The sequence below is a fragment of the Schistocerca nitens genome, chromosome 4, assembly GCF_023898315.1.
Source record: "Schistocerca nitens isolate TAMUIC-IGC-003100 chromosome 4, iqSchNite1.1, whole genome shotgun sequence".
Classification (NCBI taxonomy): domain Eukaryota; kingdom Metazoa; phylum Arthropoda; class Insecta; order Orthoptera; family Acrididae; genus Schistocerca; species Schistocerca nitens.
Window position 1 is genome coordinate 577871540 of NC_064617.1, and position 20461 is coordinate 577892000.

Consider the following 20461-nt stretch of genomic DNA (forward strand, 5'->3'; position numbering starts at 1 on the left):
CAGATACATCACATGATCACACTGACAGAACCACAGGCACATAGACACAGGCAACAGAGCATGCACAATGTCGGCACTAGTACAGTGTATATCCACCTTTCGCAGCAATGCAGGCTGCTATTCTCCCATGAAGACGATCGTAGAGATGCTGGATGTAGTCCTGTGGAACGGCTTGCCATGCCATTTCCACCTGGCGCCTCAGTTGGACCAGCGTTCGTGCTGGACGTGCAGACCGCGTGAGACGACGCTTCATACAGTCCCAAACATGCTCAATGGGGGACAGATCCGGAGATCTTGCTGGCCAGGGTAGTTGACTTACACCTTGTACAGCACGTTGGGTGGCACGGGATACATGCGGACGTGCATTGTCCTGTTGGAACAGCAAGTTCCCTTGCCGGTCTAGGAATGGTAGAACGATGGGTTCGATGACGGTTTGGATGTACCGTGCACTATTCAGTGTCCCCTCGACGATCACCAGTGGTGTACGGCCAGTGTAGGAGATCGCTCCCCACACCATGATGCCGGGTGTTGGCCCTGTGTGCCTCGGTCGTATGCAGTCCTGATTGTGGCGCTCACCTGCACGGCGCCAAACACGCATACGACCATCATTGGCACCAAGGCAGAAGCGACTCTCATCGCTGAAGACGACACGTCTCCATTCGTCCCTCCATTCACGCCTGTCGCGACACCACTGGAGGCGGGCTGCACGATGTTGGGGCGTGAGCGGAAGACGGCCTAACGGTGTGCGGGACCGTAGCCCAGCTTCATGGAGACGGTTGCGAATGGTCCTCGCCGATACCCCAGGAGCAACAGTGTCCCTAATTTGCTGGGAAGTGGCGGTGCGGTCCCCTACAGCACTGCGTAGGATCCTACGGTCTTGGCGTGCATCCGTGCGTCGCTGCGGTCCGGTCCCAGGTCGACGGGCACGTGCACCTTCCGCCGACCACTGGCGTTCAACATGATGTACTGTGGAGACCTCACGCCCCACGTGTTGAGCAATTCGGCGGTACGTCCACCCGGCCTCCCGCATGCCCACTATACGCCCTCGCTCAAAGTCCGTCAACTGCACATACGGTTCACGTCCACGCTGTCGCGGCATGCTACCAGTGTTAAAGACTGCGATGGAGCTCGGTATGCCACGGAAAACTGGCTGACACTGACGGCGGCGGTGCACAAATGCTGCGCAGCTAGCGCCATTCGACGGCCAACACCGCGGTTCCTGGTGTGTCCGCTGTGCCGTGCGTGTGATCATTGCTTGTACAGCCCTCTCGCAGTGTCCGGAGCAAGTATGGTGGGTCTGGCACACCGGTGTCAATGTGTTCTTTTTTCCATTTCCAGGAGTGTATATCGACACATCGTTGCTTCTTCGACTTTAAACCTCTAGGAAAATAATTTATTTATATATTATTTAGTCATTAGTCTTCAGATACTGGCCACGAATTCCTCTCCTGCGCCAACCTCTTCATCTAGGAGTAGCACTTGCACCCTCCATTCTCAGTTATTTGCTGGATGTATTACAATCTCTGTGATGTCTTAACAGATGCCCTACCATCCTGCTCCTTCTTCTTGTCAGTATTTTTCATATATTCCTTTCCTCGCCGATTCTCTGGAGAACCACCTCGTTTCTTACCTTATTAGCCCACCTAATTTTCGAAATTCTTCTGTAATACGAGATCCCAAATGCTTCAACTCTCTTCTTTTCCGTTTCCCCACAGTCCATATTTCACTTCCATACAATGCTATGCTTCAAACATATATTTTCTGGAATTTCTTCCTCAAACTGATTCTTACACTATTTGATCAAAAGTATCCGGACACCTGGTTGAAAATGACTTACAAGTTCGTGGCGGCCTCCATCAGTAATGCTGGAATTCAGTATGGTGTTGGTCCACCCTTAGCCTTGATGACAGCTTCCACTCTTGCAAGCATTCGTTCAGTCAGATGCTGGAAGGTTTATTAGGGAATGGTAGCCCATTCTTCACGCAGTGCTGCACTGAGGAGAGGAATCGATGTGGGCTGGTAAGGCCTGGCACCAAGTCGGCGTTCCAAAACATCCCAAAGGTGTTCTATAGGATTCAGGTCAGGACTCTGTGCAGGCCAGTCCATTACAGGGATGTTATTGTCGTGTAACCACTCCACCACACGCCGTGTATTACGAACAGATGCAATCGCCAACCCCGAATTGCTCTTCAACAGTGGGAAGCAAGAAGGTGCTTAAATCGTCAGTGTAGGCCTATGCTGTGATAATGCCACGCAAAACAACAAGGGGTGCAAGCCCCCTCCATGAAAAACACGACCATACCATAACACCACCGCCTCTGAATTTTACTGTTGGCACTACATACGCTGGCAGATGACGTTCACCGGGAATTCGGCATACCCACATCCTGCCATCGGATCGCCACATTATGTACCGTGATTCGCCACTCCCACTGTTCAATCGTCAAATGTTTATGCTCCTTACCCCAAGCGAGGCGTCATTTGACATTTGCCTGTGTTATGTGTGGCTTATGAGCAGCTGCTCGACCATGAAATCAAAGTTTTCTCACCTCCTGTCTAACTTCATATTATGTTATGTTATGTTGAAAAACGACGGAGAGGGTCTGTCCCCGCCGCAGTCGCAGCGGTCCGCAACCTCACGACGACTACCGCAGTCCACTTCACCCCTCCGCCGCCCCACACTGAATCCAGGGTTATTGTGCGGTTCGGCCGCCGGTGGACCCCACAGAGAACGTCTCACACCAGACGAGTGTAACACCTATGTTTGCGTGGTAGAGTAATGGTGGTGTACGCGTACGCGGAGAACTTGTTTGCGCAGCAATCGCCGGCATAGTGTAACTGAGGCGGAATAAGGGGAACTAGCCCGCATTCGCTGAGGCAGATGGAAAACCGCCTAAAAAACATCCACAGACAGGCCGGCTCACCGGAACTCCACACAAATCCGCCGGGCGGATTCGTGCCGGGGACCAGGCGCTCCTTCCCGCCAGGAAAGCCATGCGTTAGACCGCACGGCCAACCGGGCGGGCAACTTCATAGTACTTGCAATGGATTCTGATGGAGTTTGGAATACCTGTGTGATGGTCTGAATAGATATCTGCCTATTACACATTACGACCCTCATCAACTGTCGACGGTCTCTGCCAGTCAATAGACGAAGTCCGCCTGTACGATTTTGTGCTGTAAGTGTCCCTTCACATTTCCACTTCATTATCACATCGGAAACAGTGGACCGAGGGATGTTTAGGAGTGTGTAAATGTCGCGTACAGATGTGTGAAACATGTGACAGCGAATCACCTGACCATGTTCGAAGTCCTTTGTTTCGCGGAGCGCACCATTCTGCTCTCTCACGATTTCTACTAACTACTGATGTCGCTGACGTGGAGTACCCGGCAGTAGGTGGCAGCACAATTCACCTAATATGAAAAACGTATGTTTTTGTGGGTGTGCGGATACTTTTGATCACATAGTGTATCTTTGATATCAGTAAATGTAACTTGGTCAGAAATGCCATTTTTGTCAGTGCTGGTCTGCTTTTTGTGTCCTCCTTGCTCCGTCCGTCATGGGTTCTTTTACTTCCAATGTAGCAGAATTCATTAACTTCTTCTCTTTCGTGATCACTAATGTTCATGTTAGTTTTCTTTTGTTTTCACTTCCGCTGTTGCTCATTATTTTCTTCGGTTTACTTTTAGTCCATATTCTCTATTGACTACATTGTTCATTCCATTCAACATGTCTTGTATTTCTTTTTCAGTTTCACTGAGGATAATAATGTCATCAGTGAATCTTATCATTGATATCCTTTCATCCAGAAATTTAATCCCACTCTTCAGCCTTTCTTTTAGTATCGTCATTGCTTCCTCGGTGTATTTGTTGAGCAGCAGGGGCGAAACTGCGCATCCATATCCTTAAAGACTGGTCGCAGCTCAACATTGTCTTCCTGGACAGTTAGGCTCTGAAGGTACAGAAAAAGTCTACAGATGGATGTCTTTTGGAAGTTTCTAATTAAGAAACATTTCTCTATAATACTGGAGTACGAAAGCATAGATAAAAAGCGAGAACCCAAGCATCTTTAGGACTGATTAATGTCACACACATACTAGTTACCACACTATTATCAACACTAGACCAGTCATTTAGGTAACTACCATTGTTCTCTCCATATGCCCCTTCTGCCACACGACTGAATATACTGCTCTTCTTTCTAAAAAATACGTTCATAATAATTTTAAATAACTTCCGCCATTATATTATTTATCTAGCTTTTTAATTACTTGTATCAGATAAAGATATTTATATGTAGTAGAATTAGTGGTTTTATTTATCTGAAAAATCACCTATGATACCCTTGGTCTAAGGGTACCAATTATGAGAGTTAATCAAACCGTCATGGGTCTGGGTTACAATCTCGCCACTGTTCAAGTTTTGAATGAAAGTCATCAGCAATAGCGGTCGAAAGCTTCTGGCATAAGTAGTCACCCTCGTTCTGCTACAGAGCTTGTCAGAGAGGATGGAGGAGCGGATAGAGTTTCAGAGCACTCTTCTGCCTTGCGGTAGGACACTGCTCTTAAAAGGCGAAATAATCAGCAATGGCCGACGCCATAAGAATGCAGAAGGCCACGTAAACCACTGCATTAAAGACGTATAATGTGTATCCACAGGGCATGTGGTCTCCAATTGAAAAAGCGTCATTATCTCTCCAGTGGGCAAAGATTCGGGTCTAGTTGCCCATTCGGAACTCCGGGAGGAGACTGCATAAGAAAAAGATTGAGTAACCAACGAAAGGGCAACTTTATACAAGTCGGGACGTGGAATGTCAGAAGTTTGAACATCGTGGGGAACCTAGGAAATATCAAAAGGGAAATCTAGATATAGTGGTCAGTGAAGTGTAATGGAAAGAAGATACGGATTTCTGGTCAGACGAGTATAGGGTAGTATCAACATCAGAAGAAAATGGTATAACGGAGAAGGTTTCCTTGTGAATGGGAGGGTGGGGCAGAGAGTGAGCAACTGTGAAGAGTTCAGTGACAAGGCTGTTCTCATCAAAATCGACAGAAAACCAACACCGACAACAGTAGTTCAGGTATACCTACCGAAGTCGCAGGCAGAAGATGAAGAGACAGAAGAAGTGTATGTGGATAGCAAACGGGTAATTCAGTACGCAAAAGGAGATGAAAATATAATAACGATGGAGAAACTGAATGCGGTTGTAAGGAGAAGAACAGAACAAAAGTTGCGCGAGAATAGGGGTTTGGCAATAGGAATGGGTTGGGATCCGTCGATCACCTACAATGAGAACGTCGGCACCAACACTGCACGAATCACAGCTGTGTGCGGCCGGTCTAAAGCGGGAGATCGGCCATGTCTGTGCAGCCTTGTTGCGATGATGACAGACGCCTCGCCAACGACTCATTGTGCTTTGGTTCACTGTCAGGCCTCTGCAGACATTCTGAAAGCGTCTAAGAATATCTGCGATGCTTGGTTTTCTTCCAACAGGAACTCAATGCAAGTTCTCTGCTTGGTAGGCACCTCCGTTACATACACCAATTTGAAGGCTACGCATAGCGCTGCCACCTATCGGAACCCCATGGAACTATAGGGGCTGAAGCGGGAATATTCCACAACAAAAAATGGCTTTGAGCACTATGGCACTTAACATCTGAGGTCATCAGTCCCCTAGACTTAGAACTACTTAAACCTAACTAACCTAAGGACATCATACACATCCATGCCCGAGGCAGGATTCGAACCTGCGACCGTAGCAGTCGCGCGGTTCCGGACTGAAGCAACTAGAACCGCTCGGCCTCCACGGCCGGCTATCCCACATCAAATTACATAATTTTGACCCGAAATTGGCGTAGAAAACAAATGTGCTATATTACTTATTGAATGGTCCTCGTACTTCAGTTGATCGACGACAGAAGGAAGTACAAAAATGTTCAGGAAACTTCAGGAGTCCAGGATTACAGCTCACTAAGGAATAAAATGAATAGGAAGTGCAGGGAAGCTAAGGCTACATGGCTGCATTAACAGTGTGAAGAAATCGAAAAAGAAATGGCTGTCGGAAAGACTGTCTCAGCGTAAAGAAAAGTCAAGCCAACCTTCAGCGAAATTAAAAGCAAGGCGGTAATATTAAGAGTGTACTAGAAATTCCACTGGTAAATTCAGAAGAGACAGCTGCTAATTGGAAAAAGTGCACCGAACCCTCCATGAGAGAGAGGACCTGTCTGACGACGCGATAGAAGCATAAACAGGAGTAGACGGGGAAGACATAGGGGATCCTAGTTTTAGAATTTAAAAGACCTTTGAGGGATTAAAATCGAACAAGGCAGAAGGGGTAGATAACATTCCATCGGTGTTTCTAAAAAAGTTGGTGAGAAGTGACAATAAAAGGACTATTCAAGTTGATGTGTAGAATGTGTGAGATTGGAGATAACACAAAAAGGCTTTCAGAAAAACATCATCCACACAATTCGGAAACTAGAAGGAGCCGACAAGGGCGAGAAATTATCACACAATCAGCTTAAGAGCTCATGCATCCAAGTTTCTGACAATAATTATTTGCAGAAGATTGGAAAAGAAAACTGATGATCTGGTAGATGACTACCAGTCTCGCTTTAGGAACAGCAAGTGCAGCAGAGAGTCAATTCTTAATTTGCAGTTGATAATGGAAGCAAGAAAAATCAAGACACGTTCAAAGAATTTATCGAACTACGAAAAGCGTTCGACAATATCAAATGATGAGAGATGTTCGAAATTTTGAGGAAAATAGGGGTAAGCTCTAGAGGAAGACGGGTAATAGGCAATATGTACAACAACCAAGAGGAAAAGTAAGGGTGGAAGACCAAGAACGAAGAGCTTGAATTAAATAGAGTGTAAGGCAGGGATGTAATATTACGTCCATATTGCTCAATCTATACGTCGAAGAAGCAATGACGGAAAGGAAAGAAAGGTTCAAGAGTGGAATTAAAGTGCAGGTTGAAAGGAGATCAGTGATAAGATTGGCTGATGACATTGCTATCGTCAGTGCTAGTTAAGGAGAACTACAGAATATGTTGAATGGAATGAACAGTCTAATGAATACAGAATATGGATTGAGAGTAAATCGAAGATAGACAAAGGTAATGAAAAGTATTAGAAATGAGAACAGCGAGAAACTTGTCATCGGAATTTGTGATCACGAAATAGAAGAAGTTAAGGAATTCTGCTACTTAGGCGGTGAAATGATCGATGTTGAGCAGCGCAAGGAGGACATGAAGAGATAGCACTGACAAAGAGGGCATTTCTGCCCAAGAGAAGTCTAATGGTGTCAGACATAGACCTTAATTTGACGAAGACGTTTCTGAGGATGTATGTTTGGAGCTTAATATTGTATCGTAATGAAACATGACTTCGAAAAAACCGGAACTGAAGAGAATGTAAGTATCTGAGATGCTGTGCAACAGAAGAATGTTGAAAATTAGGTGGTCTGATAAGGTAGGGAATGAAGAGCTTCTCCGCAGAATCGCAAGGAAATGGATAAGTGGCAAACGCTAACAAGAAGGAGGGATAGGATGGTAGGACATCAGTTACGACATCAGGGAATAACTTCCATGGTACTAGCTGGACCTGTACAGGGCAAAACCTGTAGGGGAAGACAGACATTGGAATACATCCAGCAAATAATCGAGGACGTAGAGTGCATTAGCTACTCTGAGATGAAAAGGTTGGCTTGGCCCTGGAGGGTATACCGTGGCAGGGCGCATCAAATCAGTCAGAAGAAAACGTTCGCTTTCAGAAGGATGTTGGCATATCAAGGTATTAAAGTTTGAGGATTACAAACGTGGCGTAAGTGATGTGCATTAGCGTTTACATACTTAGAGATCTAGTTAGACAAGGATGGGCTGCATAATCGGTGGCGGCCTTGTGGTAGGAACCGTTCTGGCATGTGTCTGAAGTAATTCAGGGAAAGCAGGGAAAACTAAATTTAGGATGGTTGGATGGAGAGTACAAAATACAAGGTCAGTTTGTTTTAAACCTTGTTAACTCATTTGGTTCACCCTTAGTGTATAATACTGTTTTACAAAGAAGTTATTGAACATTGTCAAAGGCTAGTGCCACACTGCTCGATTTCTCTCTTCTAAATAGTGCACACGATACTCACACTATGCATACATTGTTTCATACTGTAACAATACAGACACTATTAGCTGATGGCAGGACACATCGACGATGTCTACTGTTTACTTTGTGTACCTTAACATCTCATTTGCTAGCCTGGAAACTAACTCAGCAGATGAAATGTTATATCCAGAAAGAGGATAAGTTGTTAGTATTATACAGTGCGTAGCTTTCGGCGTCCATTTTTCCGCAAAGGAAAAAGTGAAAGAAAAATTACAGTGTGAAAGTGTTATCTAAAGTGATATAAGTTTTGTTATTTCTCATAGATAAATTGGAGATAGCCGATTTGTGTTTATTGAAAGTGGATTCAGAAAAATCCTTTATTAGTCAAGGTCGTGAGTATAACATTTTAATTGGTAACTAGTTTCAGCTGCAGCAATTAGGTATATTCAGATCTGTAATACATAGAAACCACAACTAAGAAGATAACACTGTACAAACAGTCAATATAAAATGGTTCTTACAAAATGTAAGCACAAAAAAAAAAGTAAACGGCGAGAATCATCGTTATAACTTTGTTTACACTGAATTCCACATCATATAACTTGATGAAATCACAATGTGCGTATAAACGATGTACATCATTATTTGAAGTACTGCGATAAACAACAGTTTGGACTGAATGGATTAACCAATAAAGAACGAAGAATTAAAATCAGGTACCTGAGCACACAGCAGCATTTGAGTATCATAGTGGTCTGGTTACAGACTCCTACAGTCATCAGGAGAGAACCGGGAGGGATGTGGTGGTGAGGTCCTAGTTATTCTTAAGAGTGCTAGGGAAAAATCATTGACGATAACACATTTATTGGGCAGTGATGAAGGATTGTCTTCCAAAACGCTGTGCCTCAACAAGACGGGCGGAGTATCACCTTACCAGCATTGGAATGCTGGCGAGCTTGCACTAACACGTGGACAGGACCGTCAGGTGGCGGCCGTTACATCAGAGAGCTGCCGTCGACCATGGAATCCGGCGGCCTCCGGCTCTGCGTATCGATCCCCAAAGTGCTCTCGTGAACATGGAACATTTATACTCAGGAGTCTCGTCCCCGGTCCAGACGAAGTACTCTCTGGCACCCTGGGATCGGTTCTCAGTTCACGTTTAGGAAACAGACGCCACCAGCATTAGTGCCAGCTTCAGGAATGGGATGAGCAGCAGTGGTATCTAATCACTGAAGGTGGATGATGGACAGCATTAAGATAAAGCAGGTAAAGCCTCCAGCAGGCCTGGAGGGTGGGTAATGGAGGGCTCTGCGTCCCATCAGTGTTGTCTCGGAAGATGGTAGTGCAGCTGGTAGTAGCAGGGTCCTCACAGCCAAACGTTCAAAGACAGCTAGGCATACAGAGGGTCGACCTGCATAGACTTCTCACTTGCTGGACAGCTGGCGCTTCCCGTGCGCTCTGCGACGATAGGGATGGCTATGACATTATGTATCCTGGTTTTCCCTTCGCTGTCAGCTTCCCTAGTGACTTCAGACTTTCGAAAGTTACCTTTCAAAAGCTCTTTTCTGCTGGCTCGACACCTGATTAAAGTTCCGTTGTACTTAGCCTTTCTTACGAAACTCTGTTTTGTCAATAGTATTACGATATATTTCGGCTCTCATTCTATCGTATGCTCTACTTGCAGACTTCAGTGCTCAGTCGCTCCCCTGTGTTGCTATGGCTTCAGTGTTTGCCGCAGTCTGATCAGCATTTTTTCCTAGCTGGCAGTCTACTAGTCATTGACACAGGCGGTTCAGCTGCCGGCAGCCGCCGAAGTAGAACTTGGAAGAATTTGTAATCTCTGTCGGGAATACTATCCTGGGGCATAATTTGTCCCCCTTCCTTCATAAAATTTGTCTCTAATATTTGTTTGGGGTATCCATAATAAACACATCTTTCATACTAAGGGTGGATAAAATGTAGTGCCAACGCTGCCGTAAAATGAAGGATGTTCTCAAATGGAATGCGTGCTGTCTGAAGCTGACAGCAGAATGTCAGTTGAAATAATGCAGTGTGCGGTGACCGCTGTGTTTTAGTCGGTTACAATGTGTACTGTGTGAAAATACGGGAGGTCAGTTTATGCACCCTAACAGACGGTCATGGCAGTCTACTACTGCAATTTCTTGCGACATCACCTTCGTTCCATATTGAGAAGAAAGCATCCTCTAGAGTACATGTGGGGGGGGGGGGGGGGGGATACTGGAACATATACCATATTCACCTGATAAGAGTCCATGTGTTTACGACGTGTTCGCCAAAATGAAGGATCCTGTTCGTGCTACGCGCTTTAGAATAAGAGAGGACTCATCCAAGTCCTAAGGCGGTACTTGCGAGACATCAAGAGAGATAGCCACGCTGATGGGTACGATGCCGTCCATCTGTGTGAGAGGAACGTGATCGGAAAGCGGACTTGTAATACACTGAAAGCCTGTCAATAAATTCTGGTTTGAATTATAACAGTGTTGGCTCTCCTTTTTATCTAACCCATGCAGTTTGCACGAGTAGTTACACATTATACAACTTCTGTTACTCTTCCACTACCATACAGCTGATTTACATGATTTTCAAAGGCTGGTATTTTGAATCGGTAAACTAGGTCTTTGCAGGAGTCGTTTCTTACTCACTAACACAATTATGCCCATATTTATAGGTTCATCTATTAGTTTACATGTACTTCCATTACTATGAGCTTTATTTACAAACCATTCAACGGGTATGTGATGCACAGGCAAATATGAGCGGATCTCTGTGTTTCGTTTAAAACAGAAGTGGTAGTCGTGATAGTATGATATCCATCACGGTATTCCTGTGTGTGCTGGAACATTTATTTGGCTGTAATTCTCCCTTTTTGCGTTGCTCCTAGTTCGTCTAGTGAGCGTAGAAAGTCTGGATTCAGGATATAATTCAGAAGGGTCAAGTTATGGGAAGCCAGCACCTCTAGCGGCTTGTCGGGCTTGTACAACATAGGTTGTTCCCACACAAGTGTGTCATTCCAGTGATCGTAGCCTGTAGGCGAAATGTCATGCTTGCTAAGAGACAAGTCGTACCGTTTGTTATTATTCCGCTATCCTGTAATTCCACTCTATTCATACCTGTTGGTTTCCTATGTTCGTAACGTTTCACAACGACTACTTCTGGCGAAAACGCTAGTAGACACAGTGGGTCAGAGAGTGGCCGTCGACTGCGAGGTCCAGTGGCCTTCAGCTGTAGGCATCGATCTCCAAAGTGCTGTTGTGGACGACGAGGATTTGCGCTCAGCAGTCTCGACCCAGGTACATCTCAGGTACTCACTGACTACTTCAAGAGCTTCGAAAGTAAATTGTGAGTAATTCAACGTTCAGCTTTTAGTAACTTCACTATCGTCGGTCCATTAAACACTAACGAAAAAGAAATCGTGTTATATAGGTTGGAAAGAACACTGAATTGATTGTGCCTGAAATACATTGTAACTTTAGTGATTCCACAGAAATGCCTTGCGGCACAGACATCTGCACGACAGTTGTTGCAGGTTCTTCTGGCTGCTGTCGTTTCTGCTGGCGGTGGCGGCCGCCACGTACTACATCACCATCCTGTACCAGAAGTGGGACGACCCCGTGATCGTGACGCTGTCCCCTACGGCCACGCCCCTCAACGTGCTGCCGTTTCCAGCCGTGACGGTGTGCAACATGAACAGGGCCAAGCACTCCATAGCCACGAGGATCATGGAGTCCCAGTATGTAACCCTTAAATATATTGAGTAAAACTTGCCACTTCCTCACTACTAAGTTCTCAGAAAAAAGTCACCAGCCATTTTGAAAGTAAAAATAACAGCCGCCACCAACTAAGTGGTATGGATTGAAGTGACTGGGAGGACAACTACACGGGAATCGTTTTGTTCAGTACGCCCGTGGATGTAGTAAATAGTGGTGCGTGTTTCTTTCGTAGCATATAGCATGAGACACAAGGCAGATGCGACAGAGAAAGAAAAGTCAGTCAATGTCTTTGGCCTGCTTGTAGGAAGTGGCAGCTATATCTATGTACAAGAAATTCACATCGGACAAGGAACAGAAAAAAGGACAAGATAAACAGAGCCAAACGGTACGTACTTATGCTCTTAGCGAAAAATGACTTCGGTTAGAGATAGATGTTCCCGCAGGGCGTCGAACCTTTTCCTTCTTGTAGTGCTTCTAAACGAACATTCCAAATGTAATTACATCACAGGCGCATCTGGAACTGAGACAAGGAACATGCTGAAACCGGCCTAGACAGTTGTCTGTGTACCGTGGGTGAAGAGGCACGTGCTCTGTATCTCGGAAGGCTGGAGGGTGGTACGTCAACAGAAAACTCGTTATTGCCCGAATAAAAATTTACAGCGTCGTGTTCATCGCATACTGCAGGGAACCTTGCGGGAAGCTTGCGAACAATAGATGATGCAAGATGGATAAGGTTCTGTGAAGTTATGGCTATAGGTTATGTACGCAAGAGCGAATCGTTTGGTCAAAGTGACAGATGTCTTGGATCATTACAGCTATACCGAGGGAGAAAAAATTCGGCCGTGGCGTTTTCGTTGGAACCATTCCGCTGTTTGCTTTAAGAAATCTAAATATGGCTGGCCTGAAGGGAAGGGCACACCCCTGGAATGCGAGTTGAGCGCCTTAACCAATGTAACAGTCAATTCGGTAGGACTATCACATTACCCACTCCTGTTCTCAGGGATGGCAAGTCTTGCGTTCATTGGTGTAAAATTATGAGTTCCTGGTGTAATGAGTCTGCATGAAGAATCACACACCCTAACTGTATCCTGAGTTCACTGAAATGTCGTGGGTTTGTCTGAGAACAGTCCACCAGACATTCATTGATCTGGATGAGCTCTCAGACGACAGTGGTTGGGCAGTGATAATCTTCTACATGCAGTTGTTTGTCCAATCATGGCACAGCGAATCACAGATGTTGTCGAACCTCATCGAGATGCCATTCACTATGATGGCGCAGGTAGCCAAATACAGAGTGCAGCAAAGAGGCATGCCCAAACTTGCGGGAAACATTCCTGACATGTTGAGTACGGAAGTGTATGATATGGACACGGGTCCGAAAACGCTTTGTTTCCATATTATAGTTCACTTGATGTAAGGGTCAGTCAAATGAAAACGAGACAAATGGAAAAAATAAGTAAAATATTTGTTATGTCAAAATTATTCGTCATAACTGTTAACTGGCAACTGAGGGCCAGCCCACAAGTTGCTGCAGATATAGCTGGGAAGCCCTCACAATAGTGGAGATCACTATGAAGGCATCGATATTTTTAGCAAAATTAACATTGTCGGTTTGAATAGTTGCTCACAGTCTATATGCAATAGTATGGAGTACAGTATACTGACAAATGCAGTCAGATGGTATAGCATTTGGTGTCACTAGTACAGTATACACTGATGTGACAAAAGTCATGGGACAGCGATATCCACATATACAGTATCGCGGTAGTATGGCGTACACATGGTACACAAGGGCGGCGCATTGATAGAGCTGTCGTTTGTACTCAGGTGCTTCCTGTCAAAAAATTTACGACGTGACTATGGTCGCACGATGGGAATTAATATCCTTTGAACGCGGAATGATAGTTGGAGCTTGACGCATGGAACATTCCATTTCGGGAATCTTTAGGGAATTCTACATTCCGAGATCCACAGTGTCAAAAGTGTGCCGAGAGTACCACATTTCAGGGATTACCTCTCACCATGGACAACACAGTGGTCGAAGGGGTTCACTAAACGACAAAGAGTAGAGGCATTTGCCTAGAGTTGTCAGTGCTAACAACCAACTCTGCCTGAAATAATCGCAGAAATCAATGTGGGACTGGCGAGGAATGTATCCGACAGGACAGTATAGCGAAATTTGGCGTTAATGGACTGTGACAGGCGATTACCGGCGTCAGTGCCATTGCTAACAGTATGACTTCGCCTGCAGCGCCTCTCCTGATCTCATGACCATATCGGTTGGACCCTAGACGACTAGAAAACGATGGCCTGGTCAGATGAGTCCTCATTTCAGTTGGTAGGGGTTCGAGTATGGCATAGACCCCACGAAGTCATGGATCGAAGTTGTCAACAAGGCGCTTTGTAAGCTGGTAGTAGTTCCATAATGGTGTGGGCTGTGTTTACAGGGAATGGACTGCGTCCACTGATGCAACTGAACCTACCATTGGCTGGAGACCGTTATATTCGGCTACTTGGAGACCATCTGCGGTCATTCATGGACTTCATGTTTCCAAACAACGGTGAAATTTTTATGGATGACAGTGCTTCATTTCATAACATTCTGGACAATTCGAGCGAATGGTTTGGCCGCTCAGGTCGCCCGACATGGTTTACATCGATCATTTATGGGACATAATCGAGAGATCAGTTCGTGCACAAAATCCGGCAACACTTCCGGAATTATGGACGGCGATAGAGGCAACATGGCTCAGTATTTCTGCAGTGGACTTCCAGCGACTTGTTCAGCCCTGCCACGTTGAGTTGATGCACCACGCCGGGCATGAGGAGGTCCGACGCGATATCAGGAGATATCTTATGACTTTTGTCATCTCAGTTTATAACAAGACGTCAACGACTGGAGTGTCAGAGAGTGGAATTCGGTTTAAAGGCAGTCGTCTCTATGCGGTGTTAGTATGTGCATAGGTACCTTTCCTGCAGGTAAGAAATAGACACCATCAGTGACAGTGCGTATTGCGTACATAAACCACGATTGTGACACAGCCATACGGTTAACATTTATTATACGATGAAAAAGCAGAAATCGGTGAGTAGAAGGAAATGGGACTCCCTAATTGCCAAATCGCCAAGAAGTTCGCGTTCATGTGCAGTGATTAGAAATTTCGTTAGATTCGGAGCATGATATGGCCAAATTGGAAAATGTGGGAAAAGCATAAAATCGAAACGGTTACTCTTGAGCAAAGCAACGGCCACATACAATTATTCCTCTCAACTTGTTGCTGGTTTACGTTCGCCAGTAACTGCCAGACATGTACGAGAAATTTTATCAAATCAAAACATCTTACATTCAAGAAACGACTGCAGAAACCTGCTCTAAGACACAAACATAAAGGGGGTGAATATAAGTTTGCTAAAAACATCTATGTAGACTTGAGAATGTCTCTTCAATGACGAGATACTGAACTTGGACAGCCCGTATGAATTTCAATTTAAGTGGCAGGATCTGAGAACAGAGCAGCAGGTAAGAATGAGCAGAAATTTTGTTGGTGGAAGTATTACGATTTAGACAGTCTTTTGCGGTAAAGGTAAATTACGCTTTGCCTATGTGATCAGAAGAACGAACGTTAATATGTATACTTACAACGATGTACTAGAGACAGAATGTATTAGAATGTATGAGGACCTAGGGAACGAAAATTTAACGCTTCAACAAGATAATGCATGTTTACAGGTTTCTGCACAACAGAAAAGTGGTCTGAAGATGAAGATACCGACGTCTTACCCTGCCCTGCACGTAGTCAGGATCTCAACACCGTGCAAAATATTTGCGGAATACTTGCAAGGCGTGTTTATCGTGAGTCACTGCCTTATCCTCGAACGCCGTCTGACAGGAAACTGCATTTCATTTATTCAGTTCGTTGTGCCATCTGGTTGAGTGCGGGTCTGTTAGGGTTTGTTGCCGGATTCTGTCTGCGTGAAAACGGACGTAAAAACGGAGCAACGAGTTAGTGTGAAATTTTGTTTTAAAACCGGGAAATCAGCTTCTGAGACTTTCTTTTATTTTCCTGTAGGCCTTAACCCCGCAGGTTAGTCCGTGTTAGTACGGACTTGGCAATGTTAGTGGCAGAGGGTGCCCTTCCTGCCGCCAACCCGAACCCCCCAGGATGGAATAAGTGTACCCCAGCTGTCTGTGTCTAGTGTAAGTCATGAAATAGTGCGAACGTTTTCAGATGTCTGTGAGTTGTGGAACTGAGGCGGAACGTGGGGACCAGCCCGGTATTCACCTAGCGGGATGTGGAAAACCGCCTACAAACCACATCCAGGCTGGCCAGCATACCGGCCCTAGACGTTAATCCTCCAGGCGGATTCGATCCGGGGCCGGCGCGTCTATCCAGTCCAGGAAGCAGCGCATTAGCGCTCTCGGCTACCCTGGCGGGTCAAATCAGCTTCTGAGACTTACGAACTATTAAAAACAGCTTTTGGAGATAATTGTATGAGCCAGTCAAATGCTTTTGTCTGGTTCAAAAGATTTAAAAATGGCCGCGAATCATTTGAAGGTGAACCACAGTCCGGCCGTCCTTCCACCTCCAAAACGAATAAAAATGTGAAAGTTCGCGACTTAGTGCGTTCTCATCGTGGACTTACTATTAGGAAGATGTCTGATGAACTTAATTTAAGTTTCTATGCAGTGCAGTCAATTTTAACTGAAGATCTGAACATGTGTCAAGTGTCCGCAAAATTTATTTCAAAAGTGTTGTCAAGTGACCAGAGACAATACCGACTTGAAGTGTGCCAGGGACTGATTAATCGGACTAAAAATGGCCCATATTTGTTAAATATGGTTATTACAGGTTACGAATCATGGGTTTAGGGGTATAATCCTGAAACCAAAGTGCAGTCTTCGCAGTGAAAGATTCCACGTTCACCACGACCGAGAAAAGCGCTGCAAAGTCTGTCGAAGGTGAAGACAATATTGGTGATTTATTTCGATTCTACCGGTATTGTCCATCATGAATTTACGCTGGAGGACAGACTATTAACCAAGAATACAACAAATGTGTCCACGAGCGTTTGCGGGAAAAGGTGCAGAAGAAAAGGCCTGCATTGTGGAAAGACAGGAGTTCGGTGGTGCACCATGACAATGCTCCGGCTCATCGTGCCTCTCCCTTCATTGAATTTTTTACCAACTTCAACATTCCTGTGCTTTCACAACCGCCATATTCCTCTGATTTGGCCCCTGCGGACTTCTACCTGTTTCCTAAACTGAAATTTTCACTGAAAAGGAAGCGATTTGACTCGACTGAAGAGATCCATGCAAATACGGAGAGCGTCCTTGACACACTTGGGGAAAAAATTTTACAGGAATGTTTCCAAAAGTGAAAACACCGATCGAGTCTGTGTATTTAGTTAGAATGGGATTATTTTGAAGGACAGGCATCACAGTAGCACGTAAGTACCACCGTTGTACAATTACAAGCCCATTCTTAAAACTTTACAGTCACACCTCGTATGTGAGCTGACAAGAGCGATACGAGAAGAGTGGGTAACAGTTTAACTGTAAGAACTACAAACCTTAGTAAAATCTATGCTGAAGGGAATTTTGAGGTTATTAGGAAGGCTCTGAGCACTATGGGACTTAACTTCTGAGGTTATCAGTCCCCTAGAACTTAGATCTACTTAAAACTAACTAACCTAATGACATCACGCACATCCATGCCCGAGGCAGGATTCGAACCTGCAACCGTAGCGGTCGCGCGGTTCCAGACTGTAGAGCCTACAACCGCTCCGCCACTTCGGCCGGTCGATTATTAGGAAGAACGGAGGTTGGGCAAAGTACTGACAACGCAATAACACAACGAGGCAGTGAGTGCCTTTGTACCGCGTACACTTTCACTGCACTATAGCGTAAAACGTCGCGTGTCAACATTACCTTCGTTCAATTGGAACATCAAACACGGGAGGTGAACCTAAGAATTACAACCTACTGTAGACAGTGACTAAATTTAATGTGATTAAATTTCATGTGAGGAAACGTGCCTTGTAATGCTGGTACGTTCTCTTTCTGTGTTTCTCATGATTAATGTTGCTATGAAGTTGAAAATGAGCTCTAAAATAGAAATAAAGTGTTTCCGGACCCATGTCGATGTAATACATTTTATTCCTCTATGTGTGAAGAATGTTTGCTGAAAATTTGGCCATACCTTTTTGTTACGATATAAGTTTTATAGGTACTATAACAGGGCGTTTCTGTTAATGTGAATGAAGGTTTATTCAAGGTTCCTATGATAGGTTCATGCCCGACACTCATTTTTAGGGGACTAGAATCAAGAGTTCTGAAATTCTGTTCGAATTTATACTAACTTTCGCTACTTGAAAGTGTCCCCATTAAATACGAGTGTTCGAAGGACAAAGAAACGTTAAGGGAAGATTTGTAAAGACAAGCAAAAGGGAAATAGTGAGTAAACCAGTGAAGCAAACACATTTTAATTTCCAAATGGGACGATAACATTTGTTAATTGCGTACCGTATTTACGGTCCATGATACCAGAGGAGCTATAGGGGGTAAAAGCTGTAGAGGAAGTTGTTGGCATGGGAGAACATTCTGCGCCATGGCAAGTGTAGCTTCTTCAAGTTTGTGATGGAACTGGCCGACAGCCTGTTCCCAAATCGCCAGTTAATTTGAACTTCCGAATCACGATTTTCAATCTGACGCGGAAAGGCGACCTCTCCGTATTTCTTCAGTGCGTCGATACTCGCAAAGCGAAGCAGCACTTTTGCTGTTGTTTTTATGCAACAGATTTATGAGCAAAGCCCATCTCATCTATCCCGGCACATGTTTACTAGTCGCAGATATAATTCACACTGATATTTGCAGGAGTAAGGTCCCAGATCCACCTGAAGTACTCACTTTTATGCCTGGGTTGGCCTCTCAGTCCCTGTTTAGGAGACAGGAGCAAGCATTATAGGTGTCTGCCACAGGAACGGGATGCGAAGCAGCAGAGCCCACCCCCCCCCCCCGCCCACCCCTCTCGAAGGTGGATGATGGACAGCTTCCAGGTCACGCAGATGAACCCTCCAGCAGGCTTGCAGGGTTATGGCGGCGTCCGCGCCCTGTCGTTGTTGTCTCGGAAGTTGCAGTGAAGTTGGTGAGGGTCGAACTCCATTGCCTCCCTTCGCACTCGATACCTGCAACTGATACAAGGGCTGAGAGTATGCACTGAGCAGTCGGCAGTCAGCATTCAGCAATTAAAAATTTGTTAAGAAGGGTGAGATATTTATGCTGGCGCTTCCCATGCACTGGGTGGCGGTGGGGGTTGCTATGTCACTAGGAGAGCTGACAGCGAGGGAAAACCAGGACACATGATGGTGACTTTAGACTTTCGCAGCTTCAACTTTCAGAGGCTATTTTCTGCTGGCTCACACCTGAATACTTATTATCGTGTTGTACCCAGTCTCCCTTACGACACTCTGCTTTGTCACTAGATAGTGGCATTTCTCGGCTTCCGTGATGTCATTATGCTTCGCGTACAGCCTTGGACGCTCATTATTTCTCCCTAACTGGCAGTCTACTGGTCGTTGAGACAGGCAGTTCAGCTTCTGGAAACTGACAAAATAGAACTTGGAGGAAATTTTAGTGTCCGCCGAGGATTTTTGTGTAATTTGAACGATGTTTTGTTTTACTAGCGGCAGCCGTTGACAGTTTCTGTAAGTGCACACTCTGCTCTCAGTTGCACATCCGTTCTGTTCGTACCTTGATCAATGTAGGCTTACGACGTTACATTTGACACCTGTGCCATGTCTCGTATGTTTTTTACGACATTGTAGACAACGGTAAAGAGAGGTGGACTACAGAGCGGTGTGGCAACTGTCGTCGTAGGTAAACTGGACAGTAGCAGAAATGATTAGTGAACAAATAACACAGCAAACAGAAAACGTAGTTAACTTGTATTTCCCCAAGCATATGAACACTCGTGACGAATGATATAACAAGGGATAGTCCTTCTTGTAATATGCACGAGCAAAAGTCTCTCTGCACTAAATCACGAATGATGAAGATGATTCCGCGAGCAGGCGGCTTCTGCGTAGTGTCATATTGCGAAGTGGCTTCGAGCAGCAGTGTGCCGTGTGGCCGGCGCCGGTCCTCCTGTACCGTGGCGGCAGAGGACGCTTCTAGTACGGAGCTACTCGAGTTGTGGCTCAGCGGGCGTGCGCCGTTGAGTTCGCTGGATCGTGCACGACCGATGTCGGCGTCTCATGGAAACTTTCAATTCCGTTGCTACGGCGCCTGTGGGGTGGTATCTGTTGTGTCTTGTTCATACAGCATAGACACAATGAGGTAGCTAGATGCACGCTAAACTAACGCAGACGGGCTTGAAGTTCTGGAACATGAGACTTATTAATGAATAAGAAGAAAAGTACGTTGCGTTTTAATACTTATCTTTAATTCTCTTGTTGGAATACATCTCTCTTGAATATTAGTAAGCTATAAGCACTGATACAAATGGCGCCTTGCTAGGTAGTAGCTATGGACTAAACTGAAGGCTATTCTATCTGTCTCTCGGCAAATGAGAGGAAAGCTTCGTACGTCTGGTCGCAAGCTATGTCTTCCGTACAACTGGGGCGAGGTCTA

At 45.3% G+C, this 20461-nt stretch overlaps 1 protein-coding gene across 1 annotated transcript in view; it reads left to right on the top strand.

Moving 5' to 3' along the window:
- The window catches only part of LOC126252448 (pickpocket protein 28-like), a 203007-nt gene that overhangs the window by 90128 nt on the left and 92418 nt on the right, over positions 1-20461 (top strand). Inside the window, exon 3 of the mRNA XM_049953342.1 lies at positions 11649-11852. Within this exon, the coding sequence (XP_049809299.1) occupies positions 11649-11852 (204 nt within the window). The remainder of the gene's footprint in view (positions 1-11648; positions 11853-20461) is intronic.